General features: G+C 37.9%; 1 protein-coding gene across 8 annotated transcripts in view; it reads left to right on the forward strand.

The window, feature by feature from the left end:
• The window catches only part of LAMA2 (laminin subunit alpha 2), a 437,012-nt gene that overhangs the window by 123,083 nt on the left and 289,983 nt on the right, over positions 1–23,946 (forward strand). For all 8 annotated transcript variants that reach the window (XM_060692226.2, XM_060692227.2, XM_087882793.1 and 5 more), the window contains exon 4: positions 3,466–3,708. In XM_060692226.2, coding sequence (XP_060548209.2) covers positions 3,466–3,708 — 243 coding nt within the window. The remainder of the gene's footprint in view (positions 1–3,465; positions 3,709–23,946) is intronic.

The raw sequence follows: 23,946 nt of genomic DNA on the forward strand, positions 1-23,946 counted from the left end.
ATGCATTTCAAATGTCAGTTTGCCATCTCCTTCCTTTCTAGATGTTTTTTAAAGAGTCAAACAAATTCATGAATATCTATCAGTTGATGCCAGACATAAAGTAAGTAATAAGGTAGAACCTTTATGCTGGCAGACAGTAGGTATCAGCTGTTTATGCCCTACTGGTGAATATAATAGAAATATTAAAATGATTATTGTTGGCAATAGGAAACCTTTAACAATGTAGGATTTTAATTTATTTCATTTTTGTTTATATAATTTCTTTCTAATCTGAACCTTACAGGGACATCCTATAAAGATGTTGTTGCTATTATATTGTATAAATTTCAGTCAACTTGGTCAGTGGTCAAGAAGAATGAAGGTTATGGTTCAAAGTCATCAGGCCAAGCTTGGGAGGATTTATTTATTTTCATATGATAAACCCAGAGCTGTTGGAATAACTGCCAAATATTCTTTTCAGCAAGCCTTATGCTAATGGAAGAAAAAAGATAATATAGAACAGACAAAACAGCTTCATTTTTGGTTGCGTAATGTCTACAAGTCACAATTCAAATTCATGAGTAAAGAAAATATTCCATAATGCAGTTTTGTGAATTTTAGCATTATACTTCTCACTTTTGTGGAAAATAAAGCTGTTGGTCTGGAACAGATACCCAAAGAGCAGTTGCCACCAAATTCCCTTTTACGTAGTTGTCATAATTCTCTGTTGGGAAATCCCAGAAGTATTTAGTCACAGTAGTAGCATAATACTGTGAAATGTCCATTTTTCTACTTTCCTCACTTTGTTGCCAACTCGAAAATGCTGCCAATGCAGCATGAAAAAAAATTAAACACCTTTAATTATTTCATCTGTTCCATTTGGTAATTAGCAAATTCCAGAATGTTAGTTGGTGTTAATTGGCAATGTTCCATTGAAAAAAAACAAGCTTATACCATACTAATGAAATATTTTCTTCTGGTTTCTGAGGGAGAGAAAGAAAATGTTTTTCTTATATTTCTTATTCTAAGTCCATAACTAAACATTTAAAAACCTTTGTTGTGTTTGTTAAACTTCACAAATGAAAATTATATCATCCAACTATTACTTCATTATCTATCTTCAGAATAGTACATTGATACCAGAGAAATTTAGGCATTTTCTTCCTTAGTAGAAAATGAAGGGTACTTGTATTATATAGTGCATTTTAAGGTAATTTCTAGTGTTTTAAAAAAGATATCAGTTGATTAATTGTAAATTGGAGAAGAGATCTAAACTGGGATGTTTTAGTATATATCAGGATTGCCTTTATATTGTGAATGGATTTGGGAACTGTACATGCAAAATACAGGCAGAAATATTTGGGAGTGAGTCTCACCAAAAGGGAGCACTTGGTCAACTTAGGCTCAAAAGTTATTTATTAACCTGATTAGTATTTAGATAGGAGACCATTTGGGGAAATTAGGACTTTAGACTAGGCTGGATATTAAAATAATATTTCCAAAGAAGACAGTGGCAAACTCATATTGTTGCAAAAAAAAAAGTTGATTAAACAAAAATGAATGAAATAAATGAAAATGAAATAATCAGAGATGAAATTCAGTTTGAAGGAGATTTTACTTTCCAAACACCCACAATGTTTTAACCACTGACTATATATACATATAATACTTACAATGTCAACTCGCAAAGCATCCCTGGCCTGTTCTCGAGTTGCCATAAGCAAGAGGGATGGGAAACCGACGAAGCAGCTGGCAGCTAAAACAGGAGTGCATTCCAGACATATCTTTCTCAAGGCTGTCTCCCAGGGTTACCCACAGCAGCCGGGGGGGAGTGGTCTCTACAACCCACGAAATTGCTCCATTGGTGAATGTGATTGATGACACACCCTGGGGGGAGGGGGGAAACAGGGTCATGATTAGGGCCATAAATTACGTGGGGTCAGAGATGGCTTCATTTGGGAACGTGCTGACATGGAGTTCCTAATAAATAACAGTATTTCTTTTGAAGCTTGGCTCGAGGCTCTTGATTTAATTAGGGCATGCGTCGGACCCCTGACATACAATAGGTTTGGGTGTGAGGGAGGCTGTCTTTGGGGCAGTCTTATTTCCTGGCAACTATCTGGACAAGCCCCTACAGTTTTAATGGAAAAGGTTTACATATTTACATAAATATGCTTACAATTGTGTGAAATCCTTTTAACTTTATTATTTTATTGAAAATAATACTATCTCATTTTCCTGTTTTATAATAAGGATTGATTTATAAAGAAGGCTAGCATATTCATACATTCACAGTTTATGCTAATATAACATTGTGTGTCACCCTAAATCAGTAAATACTGTAGGTTAGCTGAAAATAAATCCTTTGTAGATTAATTGGAAAACCAACTGAAATTAAAAAAACCTTAATAAATATTGATTAAATGTTCTAATCCCCATGCAGTATATGAAAACAGGAGTCTTATACTTCAGGCAGAGATCATCTGTAGGTCATACACCTGTGGGAAAAACGCTAGGGATAAAATGCTCAGGATGAATGAATATATATATATATATATATATATATATATATATATATATATATATAAAACCCGAATAACCAAAGACCTACATACATACATACATACATACATACATACATACATACATACATATATATATATATATATATATATATATATATATATATATATATTTCTACATTTCAAAATGTGCAGAAAGCTTGTTGAGTATAAGTTAACATCTGACTTATCTGCATTTTGCAGGGATGAAGCTGAGTGGTAAATCTTGTGCAGTTAACTGAGACCTATTGGGATTTTTTTGTATGGCTTAGAGTGTAGTATAACACTAGTACAAGTCTTTCTTTCTTCCTCATTCAAACGTCTTCAATATCTTAGTTTTGATGCTGCATGAAGACATTGATAGAATCCCTGTACATTAAACACAATGAATTTACTTTTCACTTATATTGATGGGATGAGAATGAGCAATATGGCCAACAGCCCTGTGTATTATCACTATCACAAACTAGGTTCTTTGAGCCATTCTGTTTATTTAACAATTACTACAATAATGCCCCTTTCATATTCTTTATTACATTTAATGGTTATGGCATTGGACTTAATTTCCATTTTCATGTTCCAAACCTTTAACGCTGACAGGACTCAGATAATCTGTTTAGTTATGGGGGTGGATTTGAATCAGCCAAAACTTTTTCATTTATATTTTGTGTTAACTAGTTTACCTAGAACCGGGTCAGAGCAATAGTTCTGTAGCAGAACAGGATTTTCAACATAATTTTTTTTAGCATCAGTTTCCATGAATGAGATTCTGCTTTATACAGGCTATGTGCTTTTTAGGCTATTTAAAGCCAAATCATGCAATAGAATCAGATCTTGATTGTTGTGGAATCAGCCTGGGAGGTCGATGAAACGGCTAAAGGGACATAATGTAGATTATTCTGATGGCTTCTTTTTATTCTTTCAGGTATTCCAGATTGCTTATGTCATTGTAAAAGCAGCTAATGCACCACGGCCTGGAAACTGGATTTTGGAGCGTTCATTAGATGGTAACAATTATGAACCTTGGCAGTACCATGCTATCACAGACACAGAATGTCTGACTCGTTACAACATCACGCCTCGCACTGGGCCTCCTTCGTATGCAAAAGATGATGAAGTTATATGCACTTCGTATTATTCCAAAATCCATCCTCTAGAAAATGGAGAGGTAAGATGAGAAATATCACTGCTGTTACTAAAGTAGCAATCAGCTGCCCTGTTGAATATGTATATGACCTCATCAATTCATGTATCTGCATAAAGTTCATCAGCTAAAACGTTTTCAAATATTTGTATAATATGTCTTACGGGATTTGAGAGGAAAAGTTAGATTCCCCCCCACACACAAATACTTGAGAGATGTTTCGAATAACACAGAATTATGAACAGACACAGCTAGATATGGTTAAGAACAGGAAAACTAAGGATTCTTAGTTTTCTAAGGACTCTCCAGCATCCTACAGAAATGGTCTCCAAGACTAGCTGCTTATAGACATCTTTAAAGTTCAGTTTAGATCAAAAGAAAGGGTATTTGTGCAGTGAATAAAGCTATTTAAATTCAGAAATACATTACACCGTGTTCCCCCAATATGTAATGTAAATGTTCCTACTGTATAGAGGTATAAAGCATAGGTGTGTCAAACTTGCAGCATCACGTTGCCATCACATGACGTTTTATGACGTTTTCCTCCTTCGTGGAGCTGGAGTGGGCGTGGCGTGTGTGTGACACATCCAGCCCACAGGCTGCCAGTTTGACACCCCTGACTATAGACAGTATAGACGATGACCTTGATGAAAATATGCAGGAGCCATTATCTAGGCAAAATGGGCTGAAATGTTATTTTTAAATCCAGAACCAAGAACTGACAGACTTCTGTTTAATTCATGGAAATATAAGAAGTAGGAAGTACAGCACAGTCGAATTGGCATGATTCTGGATAATGAATTCTGCCATTATAGCCAATTTCAATAAAAGTAGTTTTAGCCTTCCTATGAGTCTGATATTAGAGAAATGCCTGAAGAGTTTCAGATTAAAGAAGATGTGTGTGGGTGGTGGCGGATTAATGATGGAGAGATACAGTAGAAAGGTAGATTATTGCTCTACATTTGCATTTTTGCCAATCATTGTAATCTAGCTTCATAGTAAAGAAATAGTTCCTTAATATTTTTCAAAGGAAAATTGATGTTATTCTTGCTTTCTCTACCATCTTGTAATACTAGAATTTACTCAAAAATAGCACAGAAAAATGTGAAAAAAAATTCTAAAGATCCCTGATGATCAAATAAGAAAAACAAACTGAATTAGAAATGGTTTTACTGCATATGAAATGGTTACATTGCATTATTAATTCAATGTTACAGGAATCTTAATTTGGCACTAGTTATATTAAGATTGGTAGCATTTCTGATGTCTGTATGTCAAAGTATGTGTGCTTCAAAGTTTGGAGATAACAGAATAGATGGAACATGCATTGAATTCTGAATTGTATCTAGAGAGAAAACCATCTTTGACGTATGCTGAAACTTTTTAAAAAGAAGAATTTTTTAAAAAATACATTCATTCAATAATATTGCGGAAAATCTTTAAAAATATAATATTTCTTCTATTTAATGAAATGTTAAAAACACTAACCAAAGATCATATTTACATTCTTACAAAAATAATAATTCTGTTATAGTGTAGCTCTCTGCTGGTTGATTATTCATTTCTTTTTATTAGTCATTGTTTTTCCAAAGATACTTCCTTAATTTTCAGCAGTTTTCCATAATATACCTGTAGATCATAATTCAGTGTTATAAATATTTCTTTTCAAACGCATGTTCTAGGTTTCTTCATAATTACTTGTGAGTTCGTGTATTCCCTGCATCAATATAATCATATTCCTACACAATTTTAGTTCTCCCAAATAAATGTTTCAATATGTAATGCAATCTAAAACATTAGAAATGTTGTAGTTGCATGAATTAGTTGTTTGGATTTTTTTTTTTTTTAATGTGGCAAGCATTAACTCTGATTCATTTGGCCAGAGTAATGAGACATAGCACTACAGTTTAAAACTGTGAATTACATCTGTGAAGTTTGTCACAGTACATCATTCAGATTTATTTGTTATTCTCATTTGAAGGTTATGCTTTGCCAAATGCATTTCCTTCCCTTTCTTTTCTTTACAGAGCAGGATGTTCTTTCTTGCCATCTCTAGTTGTTGGTGTGCATTTTGATTTTAGGCATTTCAGTTTAAATCCCCAAGCTTAAATATCTATTACAGTTGTTGTGAGTATTAGGAATCTGTTGATATTTTGCTGTATATGGTGGGGACATGGTATTTTGTTCAAAGTGACAATTTTCCGGTTTCTCTTCACCTCAGCCCCCTTGATGAGTTTTTAAGTGTGCATGACAGTGGACAATCTAGCTGATTTTGCCACCTGTCTGGAGATGATATTCTTTGACTGGGTACTGTTATACTCACAAGTGATCCATTAACCTTTGACAGTGATGAGGAAAAGGTGGCTATTAGTGTGGAGATAGCAATTTTCTTGCTTCTGCTGAGATCCATGAAACAACACGTTCCAGGCCTTATATAAAGTTATGTTGGTGCTGAGGGCACAATAGCGAATTGTTTTTCATTTTGACCTCATAATAATCTACTCATGGCTTTTTCCCTTTCAGTTATTCTGCTGATATGGGAGATTCTCCCTCAATGCTTGGGGCTATGTTACTTCATTTTTTAGTTACATCCTATTAATATAGCAAAGTTTTTAACCAAAAACAATCTGTTACCTTTTTTTTCTTCCTGAAAGAATTATCAGTGACTAACAGAAAAAAAAAAAAGTACAGTACAAATGTAGATTTGAAGTTAGCAATTAGCAAAATCCTTCAATTTGTAAGAATGGAAAGACTGAATCATATTTCTTAGCTTTTGTTTTTACCAAGCAATTTCAGTATGGGTATGGGTTTTAGGTTCATTACTGGATTTTATGAAGTTATATTAATATTAAAAAGTATATACACTAACAGTTCTAAGGTGCCTGCAATTTATTTTTGTTTTTCTTGCACTTCTGAGTCAGTCTTGACTCCTGTCAAATGCCTGGACAGGTCTTCGCAGTTTTCTTGGCAAGATTTTGGAAGTGGTTTGCCATTGCCTCATTTCTAAGACTGAGATAGAATAACCACCCAACTAGCTAGTTTGTCTGAACCAGTAGCTTTTATTACTACTGGTTTGGGAGAACCAGTCCGAAATGGTAGCATTTCACCCCTGGTGCAAGTATTTTATTGACAAATCTTCCTGTGAATGTATACTGCCTGGTTATGGTTTCTGATTATGCTGGAGTACAATCCCATAGAGGGCCCTTCCCCACAACCAGTTGTAGTGTTGTCTATCCACCCAGGTTTATGCTGTGAAAATAAAAAATGCATTTCATATTCAGTGTTGAATTGAAAGAAGTAACATCTGAAACAATAGGGCCAAATTCCTGAATTTGAGGCTAACCCCTATCATCTTGTGCCCCTTAAATGTATTTATGTACTTTATTAAAAGCAGGTTATTATCAGAATAGTGCTATAAATAACAAGAGGAATATAGCACCCAAGTTCTACTTTTTCCCTGCTGGTCACAGATGTGTAACTTCTCTTAGATTGCTTTTTTTTTTTTTTTTTGGATAGTTTAATAAAAATGACAAGTTCTCAAAAGTATTATAAATTGGGCTTCATTGCTTCTGATTCCTGTGATTTTCATTAAGCCAAAAAGTAGAAATTAATAAACATCACAGGGGTTTTTCCTTCATTTCATTTCTACTATTACCATCATTATTTGCATTTAATTTATTTCTTTATAAAAGTCTATTTTTAAATGGAGTTCCTATGGTTTACAGCTAGATTTAGTATAAAACGCAAGAAATCACTAATGTTTAATTACCACTAACTCAAACCAACAAAATGATGATATAAAAAGTGTTACAGAGTTTTAACTTTAAGCAAATGTTTTTTTACCCTGGGAAAAATATATTTGTTTCTCTTCATTTCTCTTAAACTTTTAGCAATTAAAATGGCTAGAAAATGTGTACTTGTCCTTTTTAAAAACAATATCAGGTTTTTGGTATATCACCCATTCCAGATATTTAATACCTAGAGAAGACTCATTGAAAGTAATAGCTTAAGTCTTGGGTAATAATTTATTGATTTAATTTGGTTTGCTCTAGGTAGAGCTGTGTCTGAATGTAATCCTATAATAATAAACTGATAACACAAACACACCACAATATTTCATACCAGAAAGTTGCTACCAAAGGCAGAAGTTGCAACCTAATTTTAAGGCCAGCTTTGTAAATATCCAACAATGGCTACTGTGATGTAGGAAAATAATGTTCTGATCCCAATAATTATACATTGTCTTCTGTGGTACTTTAGCAATAGCAGTAGAAATAGCACTTAGATTTATATATTGCTTCACATTGCTTTACAGCCTTCTCTAAGAGGTTTACAAAGTCAGCATATTGCCCCAGTCAGGGTCCTCATTTTACCAACCTCAGAAGGATGGAAGGCTGAGCCGCTCGGAATCAAACACTTGGCAGTGAATAGCGAATTAGCCTGCAATACTGCATTCTAACCACTGTGCCACCATAACTCATACTTTAGATAATCTGCATGTATTTTAAATAGCAATAGCACTTAGACTTATACCTAGCTCATAGTGCGTTACAGCACTCTCAGGGCAGTTTACAAATGTCAGCATATTGCTCTCAACAATCTGGGTCCTCATTATATCAACCTTGGAAGGATGGAAGGCTAAGTCAACCTTGACGTGGTTAGGATTGAATTCCTGGCAGTGGCCAAAGTTAGCCTGCAGTACTGTATTCTAACCACTGCACCACTATGGCTCCTGGTGGTGGGGCATCATGAAGCATCTTTTTATTTATTTTAATCAAAATCAGTATGATTCTCCCAGAAGAATAGAGGAAGTATATCTCCATGGAGGCAGGTAGAATATTAATGCAGTATTGATTCTTTGTAAGAACAAGAGAGCAATAAAAGCAATGGGAAGGGGGAGGAAGCTTTTAGATATAAACAGAATCAGGCAAGTTTGTATTGTATTTTGGAGATTGGTCAAACATGAGTGGGTGAGTGTATCTGTGTATGTTTATCACTGCCACTTTTTTCATTTTTATATACCCAAATATGTAAATTGTTCCATTTCATAATCAAAAGACATATTCCAAGATATCTAATCAGTTTCCAACTTCCATTCTGAAAAGATGGCCGGATCTTAAATATGAATTATACATTTTTATATTTTCTCCCATTTCTCGAGCATTCTCCTTGTATCCTCCTTATATATGTGTAATTTTATGTCCTTCAAATTATTTCAGACAGAGAATGAGAGAAAGAGAGAGAGAGACAAAGAGAGATGATATTTCTTCTTCTTCTTCTTTCTATTTCCTAATTCTATATATTGGGAAATTAATTTCCTTAGTCGCATATAGCTGCTTTGTAAGAATCCTCCACCTACTCTATTCAAAATTGTTATAAGTGATTACATTTATGCAGATGAATGATCCAATTTGAGGAATAGAAATCGGTAAAGCAGTTCATCCTAATTTCCTGCCTTGCATAACAATTGTGTTACAAGTCCTTCCAACATTTTTGCTTTGAGTGTTACATTAAACAATAGTCTCACTAGCCACAAATGTCAGGTCAGATATGTGTAAAACTGGGCCAAAGAGAAATTAACTTCCCAATCCCTGTGCAGTGATTCTGGCCCCAATGTGACCAAAATGTTATTTATGTTTAACTATTATTCTGTATCTATATTTAAGGACAATTGAAAAAAAAAGAAGAAAAGATTCCATAAAAGTTGTGGAAATGAGGAAGCTAAAGAAAGAACCATGTATTCTTTATTTGATCATCTGTTGTCCTATTCATGGAGAGATCTCTAACCTGATTTAACTTAAACCACATATGAGTGTATCATGTGAATATGTCCAATTGGTGACTGCAGAACTGTGCATTTGTGTGTCCAATGCAGTAACTGTGAAGGGCAGCCCAAACCCAGTTGCTCTGAACTCATGGCATTTCGTATTATATACCATGAAATCATATAATTTCAAAACTATTAGAGATTGTGCTATGGGCTTCTTTCTACCATGGTACTTCATATAGGTTAAATTATTAACATTTCCTTTATAAATTATTTCTCCCCAAAAGGTTCTAGGAATTAAAAAATGCTATTTGTTAGTAAAAAAAAATTTTTTTTACCACCAACAGCTTTGCAATGATTATTAAGATGAATGCCATAAGAGTATTAGTATGATGGATAATATTACTATTTACTTAGTCAAATGAGACAAAGAAAGTCAGAAGCAGAGCCTATTAACAGAAGCCTAGGAGTAAGACAACTAGGAAAAAAATATTGCATTCTCTGACGTTTTGTGAGTTCATGTGTTACAGATTGTCGTCTTAATTATATAACATCTGCATCTTTTATTTTTGATGGATAATCTGGTAGACTTTCAGTGGCTTTCTCCAAATTCTTACTCTTGTCTCCTTTCCAGTTCCTATAATACTGATTGAACAAGTGTGCTGGTCTTTAATTTGGCTTATTTAATAGAAGCTTAAGGGTACACATTTAGAGATTGGGACAAATTTAATTATTCATACATTGTTCCAGGAGATTAAAAAAAACGTGTACAGGAAACGTGGCAGTGTGACAGCAAATGTTCTTCTCAATTAAAAATTGTACAGTCTTCAGATAGAAGATTTTTACGCTGTAGTTGTATCATAGCCTTCAATTCCCATATATCATCTGCAAACATCTGGATCCATTTTAAGTTTCTTTAAAAATAATGAAGGCTGGAATGTCTTTTAAAACTCATTTTTTGTCTGTAACTGGTTCCTAAATTACACTAATGTAGGTCAATAATGTCAGGAGTGCTGAACACTGGGACTTTTTGATGCCTCCCTGTTAAATGTCCTTCATGCCCTATTGCTTGAATAGTCGTTCAAGGCAAGTTTGACCAACAGAGCAAGGCATAGAGAAAAGGAGACAGGGACTTACAAATGAATTGTAAATCCAATCCTCTCCCAAAGCTTGACTTAATCCTTTCACACTGTGAGTTTCAGCTTGTCAGTATCTTAAGGTCAAAGGGTCAACATATCTACAAATATTCACTGAAATATATTCATCCCAGCATGGCTGGAAAAATTGCTGTGACATTTCCCTGTCAGATAAGATTTGATGAATTTGGCAAATAAAGTTCCTTCAAACGTAAATGCCTAAATTCCAGAGAACTCTGATTGTTGGGTGGTCTAAAATTCTAGAAATACTCAACATTTAACTGGTGTTTGAAAATTCCCAGCTTAATGCTTCAATTCTAATCAATGATCCCCCCCCCCTCAGTTTTAAATGTCACGGCTTTCTTTCTTGAGATAGCGAATACAATGCAGATTTCTTTCTACTGAGTACACCACCATAATAATAAATGTCAGATGAGAAGTCTGGCACAATCCAAAATGAGAAGTTGCTCCTTCTTTACAGATCTCTATTCACTAATCCCTGATCTCCCAGGTTTGCTAAATGAAAATTTAATTAAATATATCAGTTAGAGCATTAATCCATTTTTCAAGACTGCAGGTATCAGAACAGAAGTAAAAGAGTCTCATCAAGCTGCCATTGGTTGAATTTATGTATGGTTAATTCAAGTCTTACATGCCTGCAAATAAATAGTAGCAGGAATAAACTGTAAAAGATGATAATTGATCACTGTCACAGGGTATTGTCAGAGAGATGAAAGAGCAGTAGATAGCTGGAAATTATGTCTTTCCAATAGTTATGCTCCTAAGTAACTTGGTTTTGTCATTTGGGCTGCCCCAAATGAGCCTTGGGATACAATCCTCTATGATAAAATCTTCTTTTTTATCCTCACTGCTTAATTCCAAGTCTTGTTTGACTGACTGGAGATATCTGATCTCCTGAACCTGATGCTCAGAACCTTATCAAAATTGGAATCTGTTGTGACAACGAATCTTCACTGAAAAAACAAAGATAATCACCTGACAGTAGCAAAAATGGCTTTTGTATATCTTTGCTGCCATTGAATTTTGGTCCAGATATTTACAGCTCCTATATGGAAGCCAAAACACTAATGGATTGGATGTTGATCGAGGTTTGGCCTCTAATCCCCAGGAGTGGTGGGTTGCCCCCAGTTCAGACCGGTTCGCAAGAACCGATAGTAAAACCGGCAGTAGGCTCCGCCCACTGACCCGGACGTCATCAGGAAGCTTCTGCGCATGCGGGCGCGTGGCCCTGTTGTGAACTGGTAGTAAAGGTAAGTAGAACCCACCCCTGATCCCCAGTGCTAGTTTTCAAGCAGGACTGCTAATCTCTGCTTCTGGCTTTGCTGGTGAGACCTCTAGCTTTAAATTATACTGGTGGTTAGAAGTTCCTGGAGGTTTTAAGAAGACAATCACTTGTCTGAAATGATATAGGTTCTGCTGCTTGAGCAGGGGGTTGGACTAGAGGACCACCAAGGTCCCATCCAGCTCTATTCTGATAGATAGATAGATAGATAGATAGATAGATAGATAGATAGATAGATAAATGAAATAGTCATTATGTGTGGCTTAGCTAGTGGAGGCTCTAGCAGGCTCTCCTGATCCTCATTTTGAGGAACTGAATGGTAGAAAAAGGAGTGGAACATTTTTATTTTTCCACTTGGATCCATAAAAATTTATCCAGAATATGTTTTCCACATGTGAGTTTGGTAGAGGTAGAGGAAAGAAAATAAGCAGAAAGGAGCATAGTCCCTTCTCTTGTTTTGCTTTTGAAAATCAGAAACTCAGTCTTCCCTTTTTCTACCTGATTTGCAACTTAACCCAAGAAATTGCCAGTGTAATTGCATAGTTTCTGCTTTTACCTCAGCCTTGAGGTATAAGTGGGGGGGGGGCAGCATCCACAGTGTCAAACCAATGGGTGCAAGCCAAGTGAATTGACGATCCACCCATTTTAACATGCATGAAATGCATGCAAGTTGTTAGAAAGGACCAGAGCTTTGATGGTCTTGCTATCCCCACTACTTTGTCACTGGGGACCCTTCCTATAGGAGACCCTTCCCCTGCTTCTCCCAAATTTGGCATTGGAGAAGAGGTCAAATCACAAGAAAAACAAAAGGTCTCCTCTAAATAAAAAAGCTCTCTTAGGATTGAAATCCTATGCAGCATTATTAGAAAGAAAATAATATTGAGGGAAATTGAGGTTGCTTTTGCGTAAATATCCTCTGGGTTATAGTTACACTGTAAGTCTTTTTGCATATAACTTTTAAAAGAGAATTTCAAAGTTAAAGAGGCAGTAATTGAGATTCTTAATGTACAAAAGCAACTTTCCAAAAAGCCTTTCAACTTGGAAAAAAGAGAGAAAAGACAACAAGATTGAGCAACTGCACTTCTATATTATGCATGGAAATAAATATCTGGAAACAATTATTGCTGAAAAAGAAGATGGAACTGATTTGCTGCTACCTCTTGGGGAAATTTGAAACACTTTCTGCTGCTTTCCTTTCCATTTTGGCTTTCTATTACAGAAGGTGTATAACAATTAATGTCATTAGTGGAAAACAGCAATGATTAATAACGTGATTCATAGGGCGGCTTAGGATAATATGGTTCAAATGATATGAAATGTAACCACTTACTAAGCACACAAGGAACAATTTGTTCTGAACAATTTGGCACCATGGAAGGGTGAAAAGGTTTCAGTCTTCTTATAATATTGCCATGAACAGCACTTGCCATGTAGAAAAAGGCAGAAAGCTGTGGATAATGTTTTCTGAAACATATACCGTATTTTTCGGAGTATAAGACGCACCGGAATGTAAGACGCACCTTAGTTTTTGGGGAGGGAAATAAGAAAAAGGCTGATTGGCAGGTGAATCAGCCTCCTGGAATACCCTCAATCAGCTGTTCCCAGAAGTGAATTTTAGCAACAGGTTCCTTGGTTGTGAGCTCTGTGCCTTGCTCTTTTTTTTTTTGCTTTTTTTTCTGCCTCTGAAACTTCTGAAACTCTGTTTCAGAAAAAACTTTTTTTCCTACTTCTGAAAGCCTCCGAAACAGAGCTTCAGAAAAAAAGCCTCTGAAGCTCTGTTTGGGGGCTTCTTTTCTGAAGCTCTGGGAGGCTTTTTTTCTGAAGCTCTGTTTGGGGGCTTCTTTTCTGAAGCTTTGTTTCTGATGTTTTTTCAGCCTCTGAAACCTCCATATGAGAAGCTGGGCGGGGCTACATTCAGCATATAAGATGCACCCAGATTTTCACCCTCTTTTTTGGGGGGGGAAAGGTGCGTCTTATACTCCAAAAAAATACGGTAATCTCACATTTGCAATACGTCATTTATTCCAGTTTCTTTATGCCATGATAACAGTGTGCAGATGTTGGGCTTCAGAGAAGATGGCTTTAGTCTTACTTATTTCTTCTGATGGGCCACCATGAGAACCAGGATTTTTCTACTGTGTTATTTCTTATGAAAGCATCTTATAACCCAAATAGTTATAGTTTCTTATAGCCATGCATATTTTTATGAATACATCTTAGAAAGGAAATGCCTGAAGCATTTACAAAGTAAGCTTTAGACCATGAGTCTTCTGATTGTATGAGTTTTGCGTCTGTTCATATTCACAGAATTAATTTCTACTTCATAAGTTAATATAAACTTAGTATTATTTAATATTCACAGGTGTCCATGGGTTTGTGTGTGTGTGCAAGTGATGACACGTGATTCATATCATGGCATAAATAACACAGTGCATGTATTTATGTCAGATGTTTCAGTGTAAGTATTAAATTGTGACATGGCACATGTTGCCAGCATAACTTTTTGCCTGTAAATATGGCTTACTATAGATATACTAAACTCAGGGGTGGTATTCACTTACCTTCACTACCGGTTCACAAATGTGAGCGGGCGCACATGCTCGCTCACTTCTCTCGCATGCGCCACCTCCGTGCATGCGCAGAGTCATCCGCACATGCGCAGAGCATCAAAAACGAGATGTGATGACATCTGGGCGGGTGGGCGGAGCCTCCTGCAGCCGCCGCTACCAGTTTGCCCGAACTGGATAGAACCGGCTGAATACCACCACTGATTAAACTATTGCTGTGAGTGATTTAAAACCAGTTTGCATTACAGTTTATAATCAGAGTGCAGAATATAGTGCTTGGTATATGAAGCAGTAAATTTTTGTGTGTTTGAGTATTCTTGAGAGGACAAATCTAGCCTGAACAAGAAAGTAAAGCAGTTTTGTAACTTAACAGAAAAAAATGATTATTTCAAGAACCTGGAAGTAACTCTCTTTCAGGAAGAGGGTTAAGAAGGGAATGCTCCCAAAGACAGCAAAGAGAAGGCATTTAAAGAGAAGAATTTAAAGAGAAGAATTTAAAAGAGAGAAAGAGACACAGAGCAAATCCTACATCACGTTGAACCTTGTGCAAAGTAGGTTGTGCAGTGCTGAAAAGTAATCACCACTGAAGTCACAAGTACCATTAAAGTCACATATTCTTGCTGGCTCATGCACCAATCCCAAATTCCCATCAGTTCTCAAATTTCAGAGCAAAACCTTCATGAGTCAATCTGCCAGCATCTCTCTTAATAGCAATATTTCCCTTCAGTGACTTCCTCTTCTTGGGCATCTCTTACGTATTGATACTTGGTGTCAATGTACTTTGTGTAGGATACATTCCTGATTGTCTATTCCTGTCAGAATTTGTTGCAAAAATCAAATCCAGAAAACACACACAATCCTGATGCAGCAGGATTCATTAACTTCTTTATATACATAATAACACATGAAGATAAATGTACAAAACCAATAGCTTATTATTCCAACATAGTAGCAGTTACAAGCAAAACACAAGCAGAGTACAGCAGACTAGTTTTCAGCACGGCACTCAGAGCTTAATACAGAGCCACACCCAAGCTCCTTCCAGTTTCAGTTTCAATTCAACAGAGCAGACCTCATTACCATGTCTATCCAAACAGTCCTCATTGGCTGACTTAGTTGCTATGCCTATTCATTGGCTGATCTTGTTACCATGTCTTCCCAGTCATGAACTCTCATACACACTGACAATTCCAAACTTCATTAATAGTTTATGCAGCTGCCATATATTCTTACCATAGTTTTAATGTATATAGATGGAAGGTAGGGGAACAAATCATTCCTATTTGCTTGGCCAGCTGATCACCCCACTTCCATGGATTTATGCTCTTTTCTACTGGATTGAGGTTGCTATTGACTGGCAATTGGAGATCTAGGTTGGCTGGACCATTAAAATACATGCCCAATGTCTTGTATCTAATCCAATCTACTTTGGTTGGTGTGCTCACCTTCCTATACAGGATTCCAACTGCTGCACCTTGTAACTGTGGCTACATATAGGAGATTTCCAACTTCCCATGCTTTAACCAATTTCTAGGGCTGCATTTCAGTTCCAATTTTTTGGATATGTCTTTCATAGGCAACTCCCCATTTTTATCTGCATAACAGTGATGGCTTTTTAAACTATGTGGGGTTTTTTTATTTTTTTAAATATTTTTTTTATTCCACCTATTATTTTTATAAATAACTCAAGGTCAAAAAAATACTTTCCTCCTCCTCCATAACAACCCTATGAAGTGAATAAGAGATGAGGGAGTGTGATTGGCCCAAAATCTCCCAGCTGGTTTTCATGCCTAAGGCGGAACCAGAACAAGAGTCTCTTGCAGTGGTGGGATTCAGCCGGTTCTGTCCGGATCGCACAAACCGGTAGCGGTGATTGCAGGAGGCTCCTCCTACCCATCCAGACATAATGTGTGACTACTGCGCATGTGCAGAGGTGGCACATGTGAGTAAAGTGCATGCACACTCCCATTTGTGAACCAGTAGGGAAAGTTTTGGAGGGTTTTTTTTATTTGATTTATATGCCGCCCTTCTCCAGAGACTCAGGGCGGCTTACAATGCGTTAAGCAATAGCCTTCATACTTTTGTATATTTGTACAAAGTCAGCTATTGCCCCCACAAACTGGGTCCTCATTTCACCTACCTTAGAAAGGATGGAAGGCTGAGTCAACCTTGAGCCTGGTGAGATTTGAATTTGCAGTAATTGATGTTAATAACAGTGCTTTGGTCTGCTGTGCTACCAGGGCTCAGTAAGTGAATCCCACCTCTGGTCTCTTGGTTTCTAGACTGGTGCCTTAACCACTAGACCAGAGGTCTCCAAATTTGGCAATGTTAAGACTTGTGAACTTCAGCTCTCAGAATTCCCCATCCAGCATGCACTAGGCCAAACTGGATACCTTACTGATAGCAGATTTGATCAAATTAGGTTATCCTCAATTGCTAGGTTGATTATTTTCTTTTATCTTCACAAAGCCTCCCCCTGCTGAGAGGAGTTTTTGTTTGTCTGCTAAATAAATCTCTGACTTGAATCCAGCATCAAGTTTAATCAATATCTCCTTCTTATAGAGAGAATATCTCCTCTTTATAGAGAGAGTCAAAGAATGGACTATCTCATAGTCAGGTATGGAAGGCTTTGTTTCATCTCTTTCCTTTTGTACTTTATTTTCCTGTGATTCTATTTTCCAGCTTTCTGTGGTAATTCATACACCTTTGAATGTTCTTTCTTCAGTTTATTTGATTTCCTTTTGGGAAGACAGTTGGCATTTCCTCTCTCTGCATTCAACTATGCAAGCCAAGTCTTAAGTGAGAGTTGATTTCTCTCTATTCAAACCCGACCCTGCAATACTGCCTAGTATTTTGTTCTATCCAACTTCTCAGCTAACCATATTTTAAAAATCTGTAGTTGCTTCTCTGTGCATCTTGAACCTGTCTTTCCAGATATATATATTTTTCTCAGCTTCACGATTCCCAATCTATATATTTTTCCTATGCAGCTTTTTATACATACCATTTCCGCAATATACACTAATTTATTCCAAAATATACTTAATTTTAATTTATTTGCTGATTACAAAGGGTATCAGAACACTTGATTAATTGCTGCCATCCCTACTGCAAAGGAATGAAGCATTTTGTTTGCATCTATCGATGTATCAAGCTGAGATGAACTGCAGCCATGGAATCCATCTACAATTTTTTTTCATGAAAGTATTTTTCATGAAAATACTTGAGTTAAAGCTCCAGGGTAGAAAATAGAACAGCAGCAAGAGGACAAAATGGAAATAAACCAATAAATAGAGTGCTAGCTGATAAAAAGACTGCACCCTTTATTAGATAATATGCCTGGAGCTCCTAGCCAAAGACTGTTTTGAAGTCCAGTAATTCTCAATTTGAGATTTTAGGAAAAGTCATGGAAAAAATGACTTTTTTTGTTGGAAAACAGCTGTGGTGATTTGCATGGCCAGCCACAAGATACCAATTTTACAATCTGTGAGATTAAAATACTCATTATTTCTTTGTTTGTTTTATACTCCACTTTGTTTGAAATTACTTGACAGGTCCAAGGTCTTGTGAAGGACATTGTTTTTATGCCTCTCAACATCCCACCACCACCGGGGAAGGAGAGAGAGGAACAGAAGAAAGGAAAAGGAAAGGAAGAAAGGGAGGGGAAAAAGAATAGGAAAGAAGGTTAGAAAGTGGGGGAAGAAGGGAGAAGGGGGGAAAGGAAGAGGAAGCAGAAAAGAGGAAAGAGAGGAGGAAAGAAGAAAGTAGAAAAGGATAGAAGAAGGCAGGGAGGGGAAAGAGAGAAGAAGGAGAAGAAGGATTGTTGTAAAATAAGGGAGAAGAAAGGGTAGAAGAGCAACCCCGAATATAATTAAAAAATCTTTTTTTCTTTAGAAAATATATGTATATGTGTGAGTAATTATGAATAAGAGAATGTACATTTACAATATGTTTATAAGAAATAAAATAAAACACTTTTTTCAAAAAAAAAATCCCACCACCACTTATGAACTTCCAAGAGGTCTCAGAGCATTCTTTGTATCCCACATTGCAACATTACACATTACAACATCTAAACTCAAAAAGTTAGTGAAATTAAGTGCCATGTAGCACATCTCCTTTCATTTCTATAGTTAAAAATTAATCTTGTCTTGCATGCTGGCTTCATAGAAAGTGTTATGACATAGCTGAGTTTATCTCTTGATCCTCATCCATTCAATTTGTTTTTAGCTTCCAGGGTCTACCAAGCTCAGGGTGGAAGGTTGCATATTCCTTCTCTAAATTATGTTTCATACCTTGTTTGTTTTTAAAATACTTTTAATTTAGGATGGTCACATCTGTGTTTTTGTGATGGTATTTCAGTTGGAATGAAACAGGATGTGGTGCAGATAGGTCATGTTTCAATTTTAAGCTGAATTTCTGACTCCCTTACACAGCTGTTTCATATGCAGTATTATTTGCCAAGAGAACAGTTCTAATTCCTTCCATCTTCTATCCATTAATTTGAATCTCATATTGTAGTAAGATTAATTGGTCAATTTCTTGAATAGAAATGCCTTACAGACCCATTTGTACTATTCTGTTGTCTCCACAGGAGAGTTCTCTGATCACATTGACAAAGGACAGAGAAACATCAATACACCCATATATTTTGCAGAGATAATTCCCTCAATGGCAGTTGGTTTCCAGTATGAATATGGAAATTGCTGTGAAGCTTTTCTCAGCATACCTCTAGGTGATCCCTACATGATCTCATAATATATGGAGGCAACTTTGTGATACTGTTCTTTCTTTGTCAATAAATACATAGCAAAATGTGAAACAGTACTATAAAGGCAGAATAATTAGAGAACAAAAGTCAAGAAGCCCAATATAATTCAGTTCTCCAAAGGCAGACAAATCTGAAATGGTTTTAGCTGCATGTCATTTATATTTATCCTATTGGCTTTCTCATGGTTCATTAGAAACAAAACAAAACCCATTTCTGATTTTTTTCCATAGTCAATTCCATCTTTTTTTCTGTCTCTTTTCCTTTTAAAAAGCTTGATAAAGCTTGATATATTGAAGTCCTGTTTATAATTATTATTTGCCTCCCTCCCCTTTATTTGTATGATTCTATTGTCTACTGGGATTAAAATATCTGAAAGCTGACCAACATTTCAAACAAAATCTTGTGGTCTTTTGGATTTGTTCAGAAAAGTGTGATGAAATTTTCCCTTCAGAAGGGAAAATACTGTCCATGGAACACTAGTGAATAGGCATATAGCTCACCAGCTCACAGTTTTTCTTCCATGCATATTGCATATTTTAGTTGTAGCAATTCTGTCTAAGTATATAACTGTTAACAGAGGTGGCCTACAATTTGGAAGAAACCAAGGGGCTACAGGGTGGATAGCTACTCTTATAACATCCTAACCATTTGAAATCCTTTCCTGAGAAACATGGGGTGTTGGTATTGGTCAGGGATTCAAGTTGTCTCTAGGCTGCAAGTTATCTATCCCCTGATCTGTGCCTATAAACAAATATTTATGACCCAAAGAGCTAGAGATGAATGTCAGCTAGCAGTGTCATCATTTTCACATTTACTTGCACTTAACTCCATTATGCTCACTGGAATTTAGACTGACAAAAGACACACCCAACCTATCACTTTTTAATATGCCTTTCAGAAGTATTTTCTAGCTGAGTTGAGTAACACTTAATTCCAGTAAAGACTTAATCTCAGGTAATATGTGTAGAGCTGAAGCTGGAATAATTAGTAGCATGACCCAGTGCATTTTTACTAAAAATATTCATGGGGGCCTATTCCAGATAACTAGTGTTTATAAAAAGAGAATATAGTTTCTGTGTTCAGTATTTCTATGGCTGCTTCTTCCCTGCAGTTTCATTGGTTCCCCAACCAGTCTTCAGAAGGTTTATATTGAATGGGGTGCTTAAGGGCTGTATTGAATCTGTTGTAGAAATCAGAAAGATCTCATTCCAATGTATCCCCAGGCTTGGAGTAAGTAGAATCTCTTTGATTCATAAGTGCTATTCTAGAATCTGATTATTATTTGATAACATCTCTAGAGCAGTATTACAGAAATTGGTGCTTATGGACAACTATGTTCATGAGAAAACTCTCTCAAGAGACAGAGACTGCATTTTACACATCACCCTTAGCCTTGTATATGAACTATTTTGTTTTCTGAGTTTGCATGATATACCGAACCTAAAACAACCAAAAGGTTTGAGTTCACACAACACACTTAGCCACACAAAACATGTTGAATACATTAGATAAATGCATCTGCTAGACTTTTTTTCATGATTTGCTACGGGTACTGTAGGAGCGCAGTCACTCTGATAGAGCTCCTCTAGGTTTCTTATTATGCATAATTATTGTTGAAATAATTGGTTTACTAATATATTCTTTTAGCTGCAATGGCAATAAATGACAACTCTTTTTAAAGGTGCATGACAAAATACTTTTAAGGAAATTGAATGCCTTATTACTCTAGGATTTATTCATAACCATTGCTTTGACAATGAACAATTTCTTTAAATTTCTCAAAAGACATTGTCTTTGACAAATTACCTTCCCTTCAAAAATGAAAAATGCAAGAATTGCACTGCTGTAGGGGAGAAAAGAATGAATTAGAGAAGCAATTCTAAGTGAGGTGCAAGTGGCTCGAAGAAAGAGAGATGCTGACAAAAGGCTCATGCTTACCTCATGCTATCTGAGGTACAAGTTGCCCAGCATATAATCATATTTGCTAAACAATTCATTAAGCTGACATTTACCAGTGATCTTTGGGGACTGAGTTAGTTGAAGTAGAATATGACATGAACAGTATTTGACATTTCACTGCTGGTTTAAAGGATGCATTTTAAGCACTTCAGTGCTGTATGCCTTGCAATCAATAGAATAGAATAGAATAATTGTTACTATGTTATGTGGCACTGGCAAAAGACAAGAATTGGCTATGGCCAAATATTGGTGGTACAATTATTGGCACTGTTAAGTCCTCACAGAGAAGACGCCGTATAGACTCGTATGTTGCTACCCGTCCCCGATTGGTTGAAGCTTCCTGGGTTGCCGAGCGGGAAGCTGCGCGGCCTCCGATTGGTCGCTCTGTTTGACAGCCGGCTATTTAAGCAAGTTTGTTCAGCCAAGTTTGTTCTGTTCTGCTTCTGTTGTTATGTGTTAGCTGTTACTTTAATAAAGATCTGTTCTGGTAATCTCTAGCCCATGCCTTTGTTCTACAAATAGAGCATTGGCGACGAAGGTGGGATCGGTGGTGTACATCTGAGGTAAATTTTGACGGCGAAACCTCCACCCCCCCCCCTAGAGCTGCCATGTCTACCTTCTTGCCAGCGTTCTCTCCTTTTGTTCCTGCATCTGAAACATGGGACACCTATATGGAACGCTTCGAGTGCTTCCTGCAAGTGAACGCCCTGACTGAACTTTCTAGCGCCCGCAAACGGGGCTATTTCTTCAGCTCCTGTGGGAGCGAGATTTTTGGCGCTGCTAGGGCTCTAGCTGCGCCTCAGCAAGTTTTTGACATACCATGGGAGACTCTGGTAGAGAGATTAAAGAACCATTTCTCCCCTACCCCGTCTCGCATTGCGCGACGACATGCATTCTGCCAGCCCTCACAAACGGAGGGTGAATCCATGAACGATTACATGGCTACTTTACATTCTGCAGCCCTTCACTGTGAGTTCCGTGACCACTTGGATGAGATGTTGTTGGACCAGCTGGTTTGCGGGATCAAGGATTTAAAGCTACAACGGCGCCTTTTAGCCCGCTCTGAGCTGACCCTCTAAGTCGCTCTGGACGAGGCCAGGGCTGCCAAAATGTCCGGCCGCTGAAATTCACCGTTTCCAGACGCCCTCTTCAGCAAATCCTAAGCCCCTGTCTGTCCATTATGAGGACTCGGACCTGGTGGAGTCCTCCAACGATGAGAAGGAGGTGAGCTGCCTCAAGGCGACTCAACGAAAGCGCGGCACGTCCACCAAACTTTTGAAGTTTGCGCAGGAGAATTGCTTGGGCTGTGGCGGCAACCATTGCAGAACTGACTGCCGTTTCAAGGCCATTGTGTGCCGCCGCTGCGGGAAGAGGGGCCATTTATCGAGGGTCTGCAGAGCGCCCTCCGGTCCCCTCCTGGACCGCCGCCGTGGTCGGAAAGTTCCTGCTCGCCACAAGGAATGTCTCGCTGTCACCCACTACGAGGACCCACCTGACATTGCTGTGAGCAACGCCACTCCTTCAGCTTCTGCCAACAAGCTCTTCCTCACTGTGGGTTTGGAGGGAGCGGCATGTAAAATGGAGGTGGACACCAGGTCCTCCAAGTCACTCATAGCGTGGGCAACTCTCTCTAAGTTGTTGCCGGGGTTGTCCCGCCGCCGGCTCAAGCCATGCCCTGTCCTCTTAAAGGACTATCAAGGGAAGGCTATCCCCACTCTGGGATAGGACACTTTCCTGGTGTCTTTCTGTTCGTTCTCTGGTAAATTGCCACTAATTGTGGTAAGAGACGACCGCCCTACCCTCTTAGGGCTAGACTGGTTTGCCGCTTTAAAATTGTCCATTTCTGGAGTACATAGAGAAGCCCCCGATGTCCCGTCTATCCTGGCCCGAGAGTTCGCAGATGTCTTCTCAGACCAGCTGGGTAAATATACAGGTAGGCCTATATCCTTTAATTTGGACCCCCAGGTGATTCCAGTCCGCCTCAAACTGCGGAGAGTACCTTTAGCTTTGCGCCCGCGCGTAGATGCAGAGCTTGATAAGCTTGTGGCTCAGGGCGTGTTAGTCCCCGTGGATCATTCGGCTTGGAGACCTCTACTGTAATTCCATTAAAACAGGACGGCTCAATCAGAATTTGCACCGACTATAAATGTTCTATTAATAAGGCGTTGCAGGCCAACCCGTACCCGGTGCCAATAGTGCAGCACTTGCTGCACTCCCTGGGTCACGGCAAGGTATTTGCCAAGCTGGACCTGGCCCAGGCTTATCAACAATTACCGTTGATGAGCCGACGGCCATGGCCCAAACCATTGTCACTCACCGGGGTGCATTTAAATGCACCCGACTTCAGTTCGGAGTGAGTGTCACCCCGGGAATATTCCAAAGCATCATGGAACGATTGCTTCAGGGAATTCCCGGGGTGGTACCCTACTTCGATGTCGTATTGGTCTCCGCTGGAGACAAATCTGACCTCCTAGCTAAGCTTCGGGCCGTCTTGAGCCATTTGCGCAGTGCCGGCCTCCGCCTCAAGAGATCAAAGTGCATTATAGGGGTTCCGCAAATGGAGTTCCTGGGGTTCCTCATTGACACCCAGGGGATCCACCCTACCCCCTCCAAGGTCACAGCTATTAAAAACGCCCCCACGCCCACATGCAAGGCGGAGCTGCAGGCGTTCTTGGGCTCCTCAATTTTTACGCTATTTTTTTGCCTCATAAGGCGTCCCTTGCTGAGCCCCTCCACCGTCTCCTGGACATTAGGTCGTC

The sequence above is a fragment of the Pantherophis guttatus genome, chromosome 1, assembly GCF_059756535.1.
Source record: "Pantherophis guttatus breed Tessera chromosome 1, ASM5975653v1, whole genome shotgun sequence".
Classification (NCBI taxonomy): domain Eukaryota; kingdom Metazoa; phylum Chordata; class Lepidosauria; order Squamata; family Colubridae; genus Pantherophis; species Pantherophis guttatus.